This window comes from Priapulus caudatus, unplaced genomic scaffold, assembly GCF_000485595.1.
Source record: "Priapulus caudatus unplaced genomic scaffold, Priapulus_caudatus-5.0.1 Scaffold4, whole genome shotgun sequence".
Classification (NCBI taxonomy): Eukaryota; Metazoa; Priapulida; class Priapulimorpha; order Priapulimorphida; family Priapulidae; genus Priapulus; species Priapulus caudatus.
In genome coordinates, this window is record NW_014577065.1 from 809666 (window position 1) to 819258 (window position 9593).

The 9593-nt window shown below is 45.8% G+C and overlaps 1 protein-coding gene across 1 annotated transcript in view; it reads right to left on the minus strand.

Moving 5' to 3' along the window:
* LOC106821309 (calcium/calmodulin-dependent protein kinase type II delta chain-like) overlaps window positions 1-8603 on the minus strand; it is a 136655-nt gene extending 128052 nt beyond the window's left edge. Inside the window, exons 1-4 of the mRNA XM_014826065.1 lie at window positions 8594-8603; window positions 8221-8329; window positions 4042-4136; window positions 2823-2882 (exon numbers count right to left, since the gene is read on the minus strand). Of these exons, the coding sequence (XP_014681551.1) occupies window positions 2823-2882; window positions 4042-4136; window positions 8221-8329; window positions 8594-8603 (274 nt within the window). The remainder of the gene's footprint in view (window positions 1-2822; window positions 2883-4041; window positions 4137-8220; window positions 8330-8593) is intronic.
* Between the last annotated feature and the right edge of the window lie 990 nt (window positions 8604-9593).

Consider the following 9593-nt stretch of genomic DNA (forward strand, 5'->3'; position numbering starts at 1 on the left):
GTGCGCGTGTGTGCGTAAGTTGCGTGCGTGCGTGCGTGCGCGTGTGTTTGTGCGCGTGCGTGTGTCTGTACATACACGCATTAGCTGTGGGCAGGATGCTCGGCGCAGTCCGGAGAGACTGCGCCAGCATTAAACGTTATGTTATCCCGTTAGAAAAATCAATACACTAGGTGCAGTAAACTACAGTGAAATGTATATTCATACATGTTTACTTCTCACTAATCATACTCCTGTATCATTCGGGGTGGCACGTAGTAAGCAGAAGAGCCCACTCAGAGATCTGTCAAGTTTTTAAGTATCGCAGGCGACAAACTTAAATGGCTTCACGGGAAAGAAAGCACACTGCGAGCAATATCAGAGCTCATAGAAATGCAGCTGGGCACACGCCAACATAATGACTATTTAAGAATAACATGATGTCATTTACGCGATATACGCACGATGTGAAATACCAGGCTATATACAAATCGCATATATACAAACGTATACACACATGTGCACGCGCATACACGTATACGGTAGACGCACTTCACGTACAATGCGGTGCTATATGCCGCGCGGCGATTCCTACAAGACTGGACGAGACTATATTATTTTATGAAATTTATGGAATTCTGCATGGTGATGCTTACGAACAAAAGATTCTAAACAGTATCTCCACTGAAACCAGTACGCTCCTATAACGACTATTGACTACGCCTTGCTATTAGTGACTTCTTCATCGATCCCGGATATGCAAATGAAGATTTTAGAAGTTTATATCATCATATCATGTATCTTTCCTCCCAAACGTAGTTAATTGCACAAATAATCGTAACTAGTGTACAGTAAGGTTTGTTATGTGCAGCCACGCGACAAATTTATTCCAGTAATTCGATGCTAATGTATGCACTGAATTTCTGCCACTCTCTATCACGCACTCGGCTCAGTGCTCACGATATTCACGCCAAGTGATAACGCTACAGTTATAATGTATATCCTATACAGACTCTGGGCAGTCTAGCATATCCATTGACAGCGATGCAACACTATAGTTGTTTGCGAGTCGTAGGAGACTGGCCTGAAGCCCTATCCGTGACTGTCGGACGTATACAGACGAGGCGCAAATGCAATGAGCAGCGCAACGCGATAATTCCATCGTGGAAATGCACAGTGAGCACAACAGCTTTCCTATCTTCGCCCCCTCGAAGCGCCGCAAGCATCTTCTCGGCCTCGTGGCCAGTGTTGCCTGGCTACCCATGGTCCCGACTGCGCCGACGAATAAATTTTGAGCGAATACAAAACACTGAAGCATCACTCCCTTGTCTGGTGCTCACGCTGGCAACGCGTTTCTTTATCATTATGAATACGAGGCACGCACAAACTGCGCACGAAGAAAGTTGATGTGCATAGTGCACGCGAGTATGTATACATCCACGACCCTCGCGGATGGATACACTTTCTTACGTTCAGTGCAGCTGCAGAGAACATTGGTTGTCAGCACGAAACAGATGCGAGTTAATTGACGCTTTCTAACACGATTTGGCGCAATTATCGTCACGATTGACTCATGCTCATGTGCACAAAAAGTTTCGTACAAAACACTTCGTAGCACTAAACAATTGTACAGCATTCCAACTTACACTGAAACGCCACAAGGTATCCAAGACTAATATGCCTATGTATAATGGATCTTACTATTAGGCACAAGTCACCCTAAATAAATTATACTAGTATGCTGTTGTTGAGACGATATATAACGATTGACTGAGAGTTTGTGCAATTACTATTGGCATGTGTGTTTTACGTTGTTCGCCGACACCTGCTAACATTTTCAACCTTTCGTTTACGACATTATATTACTACGATTCGTGCTTGAGTGCTTCAGCCGTAGACGAATTACACCAGCAACTGGCATGTCACTTCGACTTCACAATTTAATACACTAGCGAGGCGAACCGTGGTTACTGTTGTGCTGACTGCAGATTTTGCTTTTCAACGCGCATCTCTGACAATGACGAAACCGGCGAGGAAATTAACGGAATCCTATTTCTGTGTGTCACGTCGCTATCGTCGAGTACCTACAAACACTACAAGCATCTCGAACCCCTCACGACCTGACCTTTCTTCTTCTTCAAGGTGATAAAAGATGCAGACCTGTGTCTAAATGTCTAAATGGTAAGACTAGCTGAAGTTAAACAAAACTGTGCCCAGTGAGAGACAGCATAACTATGAAACATGACGTCAACAAGAACGTGTGCCTGTGTTGTAATGAACCAGAATATTGTTTACTAACCATCTACAATGACTGGCTCTACAAAGATGCGAACAAGAGTCTACAAGTATAGTGGCACAAATAGCTATGAAATTCCTCACTAAAGGCTGGTGACATGATTATCATTAACTCTGTTTTTTTCTCCGATGATCCAGGATATAATAGCTGGGTATATGATACTAATTGCTAGCTAGGCCACCATACTCAAGACCCTGCCACTAGCCTTTGCCAATGCGCCCCAAGCTTCCAACTCCATCCATCTCATACATCATAGATTTATAGTGGTGTTTTATTGGATGCGTGCTCCCCCGCTTGTTAATTTCTGGCTTGCCGATGCTGCACCGATCAAGTTTTCGCTGCGTAAAACTTGTGTTCGTCAACGAAATCCTGTACCAAACCAACGCGCTGCCATCGGCCGAATGCTGCGGAATGAGGACTCATTGCGGCCGCATAGCTGGCAGATGCATTTCTGCGAGAACTGCACGTCTAATAAACTCGGTGAGGCCTTCTCTCCCTCTCCCCGTGTCTCCAACACTTATCTGCACGGTCTCCCCCTTTATTCACTCACCGATGTTTGGATGCTTTAGCTGTCTACAAATCCTTGCCTCCCTTTCCAACTTCTGGTGATCTGCCGAAAGAAATACAGAAACGGTGTGAATGGTGTATTTGGGGCATGAGGGGGCACTATGAGATGGCTGGCAGTGAGTCTAAGATCCGGTCAAGATAAAAAAACAAGATAGAGATCTTGTGTACGTGCCAGTGATCTACGCACAAGTCTGCTTGGCGTATAATGCCAACATTGCCACACACATACTGGATCGTATGTACACGATTCACGTAAAGATTTAGTTTAAACAAACTGCAACTACAACTACGGAAAGTTTGATATAATGAACGAAAGCTGTAACCACTTTTTTCCATAAAAACAACAACGTGGGGGCCGCCATCTTGGTTCTCCACTGCTATTCTATTTCGCACAAATCCGGTAGGATCCGGACTGGAGAATGTGAAGAGTCCGGACTACATAATCGAATTGGCCCCTGCTGACCGCTGACACGCGTGTGGACACAGGAACGTACACTTTCTTACACACTCATGCTTACCTACGAACGCACACGTACGCACGTACGCACGCACACACGCGCGCATACAGGCACGCACGCATCTGTCCCTACATCATCTATTCGCCTATCCATAAAAGTGCAGTAGAAATCACATGATATAGCCAAGTAAAGTTGCTGCCCCCCACCAACCCCCGCCCCGCCCAGGTTATTGATCTGGTCTAGGTCGGCCAAGACAGATGCGGATATCTGCAGCCACTGATCGCAAACCTCGAAAACGCCAGCTTTGTTCAAGCTGTTTCCCAGGAGCGCACGGGTTTTTCTTCGTGACCTACAAACACTAGGCCTACAGTTTTCTTAACAGTTTGCTACACAATATTCATTCCACGCGGGTGGGAGGAATCCACGCACACACCGTCAGACACACGCGAACGAACGAACGAACGAACGAACGAACGAACGAACGATCGGTCGAACCCTCTCTCTGAGTCTCTCTCGATCTCGCTTTCTCATATAATGAACGAAAGCTGTAACCACTTTTTTCCATAAAAACACGTTCGCGCCCATCTCCAACTTATCAGATTCCCCATTCACGTCAAACATTTTATTCATCACAATTTACATCATCCGAATAACTACATTAATTCTGGATATATCTACTAAGATTGCGGATGTGACAAATTTCGTCCGTTTGCAGATGAACTGCACAAGCTTTATACGACTTACCTCGTGCTGAAAGCTTCTTTGTATTTATTATCTTGGCAGCAAACTCTAGTCCCGTAGACTTCTGAACGCATCGTCGTACTATTGAGAAAGCACCCCTGAAAGCAATAAACGGCAATGAAATGCATACCCACCTTTAAATAAGTTGCACGCACAAGAAATCCAGTGAGTCATTGGTTAGGCCACATTGCATCAGCATGAGGAGATAACTGCATGAGAAACAGTACAGGACTATGATATACATTGGCACTGCCCGAAGCACAGCAGCAGTAGTTCGGCTGGTAGGTCGCGCAGGGTCCACGATGTAGCTCTACGAAATGCTTAAATGTATTTCATGACCAGTATAGCCATCATGTACCATCATGTGTAGCCCATTCACTCTAACACAGCTACGTCCGGCTAGGGCACGACATAGACAACGACAAGATTTTGGCAGATTTCAAACATGTTTCTCACTTAATATATGAAACAAGCGGAAGACTTACAATGGTGCATAGTAAATATAAAACAGCAGAAGAGCAAAACATGGTCACACTATTGAGCACTGGTTATTAAAATCTAACACCACCACTTTTGTAATTTGAAGCTTTTTGGGACCCTCTTGCGACGTTTTGACAATATCCTGAGAAACTACTGGCGACTACCAGCAACCAAAGTAAATATTCTGTAAACAGCAACTCATGATAAAGAAACGAGTAAATGATGGAACTGAGCTGGACTGTGAACAACTAGCTTTGCATCGATCGGATCCGACGACCCTCCTACCCCAATTGTTGTCAATCAATATCGGTTTTTGTCGAGTTACCTCTGACTAACCAAGCGTAGCTGCTGAAACCTGAAGGACTCCAGAGGACTTCACATACGATACAGAACGTTTTACGGAAGAAATTACCCCAAAACGTGGTTTCTGAATAGCTATTATTTGGTTAGACAGCTCATGTAAAACACAGGCAGGGTGGCACGCCGACTGGGACCTACTCTCTCATGCACGTACGCGCACGTGCACGCACGCACGCACGCGCACACACACACACACACACACACACACACACACACACACATGCACGCACGCACACACTGATGGGCTACGGATTCGTGCATAAACGGGCCACTAACAAATAGTAACATGCCGCCTTTTACGACAGAAACCAGAGTGCCAGTGGCAGATGCAGGCCTGCGTATAAATATTATTCCCTTCCACAACCTCAATTTACAGCTGCGACTGAGTATGCGGCAGCAACGGCGGTTCCACGGCATTAGCATCATACCTTCTCTAACTCACCCAGTTACTACGTTCCCAAGACATCCCAGTGAATTATTAATTACGTACAGTACGCCGCGTGGATTTACATTAAGTACGCACACACGCGCCGAGTGAGGAAATACACATGTAGCAGATTTCCAGCTTGCAAACCATCACTTAAGCTCACGTAGGCCTAGGTCCGAACCCCCGAATGCCAATAATAGATCTGTGTGTGAGTTCTTAGATGCAAGAGAGAGAGAGAAAAAAAAATACCGAACTTACACATTTGCGAGCGAACAACAGGACGGCCGGGCAACATGACTCACCCTACAAATTTAGAACGGAGCCCTGCTTTGACAGCGAGTCTGTACGCACCCAGCGGCAGCTGTGGCAGGCAAGGCCTGGATACAGATGCAGACGCAATCGCATTCACAAAATGTTTTCGACCTTTTATTTCCTACGACTTTTTGAGTAGGGATGCATAAATCACTCTGCAGGATTCTCCCCTAGCAGAAGAGGCATAGAACTCTAGCCAACTGCCACTTAGTGAACCGGATAGTGGGCGCCTACTGACAACTACTCGTGCCCGCTAGTAAAACAAGTGCTGCGGAGCGACAGCGCTCATCTAACGTCTACTGCGGTGACTCTGTGGTGAGGTGGTGGGATTCTAGTAAACCCTGTTAGTCCCAAATGTGTTCACATACACGCCGAAACAGTGGAATGCACAGGGATGGTATCAGGAACCTTCTCAAAAGAATGTTCGTTGGGATCGTTATGAAAGTTGCCACGAGATGGCGCGTACGTTTAAGTGTTCAGATTAAAGATGGAAGCTCCCATCATACGTAGTAGCAACAACTATTTGCAAGACAGAATAGGTAAGCACTCATCCATTTACCTACGCAAGCCTACAGGCTGCAATAGAGAGCTGCCACCTGTAACCAATTAACGCAGGCAAAAACGACACAGTACCACCAACACATGCACTGGCAGTAGCCACTGGCAGTGGCATACGTTACATGTAACATACTGACAGTACAGAATGCCATAGAAATTATACGATTTAAGGAGCATAAACCTTCTTTAACCAAATTTAGCTTTTGAAATTTCACTGTGACATTGTAGCCTCATACATCCAGGCATGTATAGATTCTACTAGCAAACCCGGCAGTCAAATTCTTTCTAACAGACAGTCAACAAATCCATGTTTAACCCTCCTCTTGAGGGTCAAAAGGTTATCTGACACTTACTCTTCGCATGTCAGCCGAAAGTAGATTTCATGGTCCTTTCAATAATGTCATAAAAATGCTAGGTCACCGCTGAAACAAAAAAGTTTTTCAATCGCTCCGTCAAGACCATGTCCTCAGAAAATGTTTAAAATCTGCCCTGTGCCCATTGACCTTTGACCTGTGACCTCCAATTTCGGCACAGTGATGGCTTTTCCTACCATGATGCTATACACCAACTATCACGAGCCTAGGTCGAGCCGTTTAGATTTGTGCCGCAATTCTGCATTTCCTCCCTATACCTTAAGTTAAGGAGTGAATGTTTCCCCTTCTTTTACACCTCTTGACCTTTGACCTTTGACCCCCAGCTTCGACATCCCAACTCGTTTTCGGATTACCCCCCCACGTCCCGAATATCGTGACCGTATGTCGAGCGGTTAAGATTTGTGCCCAACTGTTGACGGACGGACGGACGGACGATCATGCGATTCTACAAGCTGCATCTGACTATGTCAGATGAGCTAAAAAGCCAGCAGTACGTTCTTATGCAAAATTGTACCCTCTAGTAAACAATAGCCCTATTCCTACCCTCAGGTAAAATGGCTAGGGGCAGCTTCTAATTAACCCTAACCCGTAATTACCTAGACAGGGGCATGAGTCGGCCAGCCGTTACAAGACAGATGCCTCCCCACTAATGCTCATTCGTTCCTCTAGGAATTGCATGCTGACCATCTCAGCACACTCCCATCTCCGCCAATCTAATTTTGCAAAATATAAAAAACGTTGAGGCACTCACTGTGGCTGAGAGGGTCTATAGGGGACCCTAGGGGACCCTAACCCTATTCCTGGGTACTGCCGGAACGTACCCTGGGTACGGTCCAGTGTACCGGAACGTACCCTGGTACTATCTAATATGCCGGACCGTACCTCGCCTACTCCACTAACGAGTCTAGGGAGTCGCCTACGCCTACTCCCTAACCCTAACCCTAACCCTAACCATATCGAATACCCTAACCCTAACCCTAACCCTAACCATATCGAATAGTTACCAGAGTACGTTCCGGTATACCGGACCGTACCCAGGGTACGTTCCGGCAGTACCCTGGGGTAGGACTGTCATCGATGCCCACCTCATCGATAAATCGCGATGGATTTGCGTCCGATATCGATATCGAAATAAATCGAAAAATAGCGATCCGATTTATTTTTTTATTTATTTTTTTTTTTCAAAAAATGTCGTTTTTTTTCGTAAAAGCATGTCTGCTGCTTCGCCATCGCCGCGACGCCAGGTCAATCTGGTTGAATTCAGATAAATATATACTTCGCCCATGTTGTATTTAAGCACAGCGATGTATAAAATGCATAGTTATCATAGTAGAACACAATACATGAGTTTACTGTACTTTCACGGCTCATGTTTTATTACAATTATTAAATCGAATCGGATCGAATCGGATCGAAATATCGAAAAAAAAAATATCAATAATCGAATCGAAATAATTTGATACCAATGACAGCCCTACCCTGGGGGACATATGAGCCTCACTGTGCGGACAAGGCATCATGCAACCGACGCTGCACCGACAGACCAACCGCCTCTCCACGCCAATGCCAGCTTTCTGTAGCAAGCGTACGTTCGCCGGCGGACAATTTCATTATCATATAGGCGGCAAGCGAAAATTCACCGCCAGTGCACACGCCGCAGACGCAGCTCACGAACTGAGCTGCCCGTCGCTGCCGCCATTGTCGTCCTCATTGTCCTCGCTGTCGTCGTTGTCTGGTAAGTCAGTGACGTGGATATCGACGTCGCACAGCTCTTTGGAGCCTATGCATGTGCGTTCGCTCACGTTGTGAGTGTCGTCGTCGTCGAACCATGGCCGCCGAGACGAGAAAAAAACATTTGTGTTGACGAGAGAAAACTCGGCACACCTCGGCCAATGTCCTAGCTAGCTCCATCCATCTTTAACCAATTATATGCTCCCATCTCACCTCGGCCAATGACCTTCCAACACCTGTCTTTGACTAATTGTACGCCTGGATCTAACCTTGGCCATTTCCTACCTCCATCTAACCTCAGCCAATGTCCTACCTGCATTCATCTTCGACTGATTATATGCTTCTATCTTACCTCGGCCATTTCCTTACCTCCACCTAACCTCATCCAATTCCCTATCCCTACCTAAATTCGACAGATTCTGTACCTCCATCTATCCTTGGTAGATCCACTACCACCATCTAACCCTGGCCATTGTACCTCTATTTGCTACCATTGCTGGAACTAATTGGAATTGCCACCACCATTGCCTCTGGCTCTGCCAAAAAATACCGTCAGAAAAGGCTACTGTTGGCAAAACGTCAATGAAACTGAAAATAACAATATTAAATGCTACATGATTAGAAGAAATGGAAATAAAGACTGTAAGAGACTATGTTGGGTAATATATGTATGCTTGTACGTGCATATCACCCAACGTGACACAGCCATGGGAATAAAGGAGAGTATAGAGGATTAGATCGCCGAATGTTACCTACGTGGCGTCGACAGCGAATGCTAACCTGCTACGGCAAACGCTACAGCTAATAAGGTGATATGTGACGTGTCTAACCTGTCCTCTCCACTCAAAGAAGCGCACCATGCATTAGCTCGGCTCTGCCTCGCTGCCACTACAGACACCTGAGCTGGAAAAACCGCACTCACACGTACACGTTAACTGCGGTCTGGCATCTTCCGAGTTTTGATCGAGACTAATATTGGCTGTGAAGAATGCGCGGGATTACCAGACACGTTCGTTTGTGCCGCATGCCATTGTTCGGGTTCAGCTGCGCCCAAATAATCATTGCACCGCGAGCGTACAAGCAGCATTTCAATAGCATTTTTATCATGCCAGCAAAAAATCTGTATTTGATACGCTGTCCTGCGGCCCTTCTTTTTGGCTCTAAGTTAATTTGTTGAATTGGAGACCTATGAACGGCATACAAACTGGTAAACTGGAAAGCTAACCTTACAAATCGGGCAGCCATTTTGCATAGAAGCAGGAAACATGAGACATGGTTGCAATTAAGCCATCATCCCCACAAGAACCTCTTCT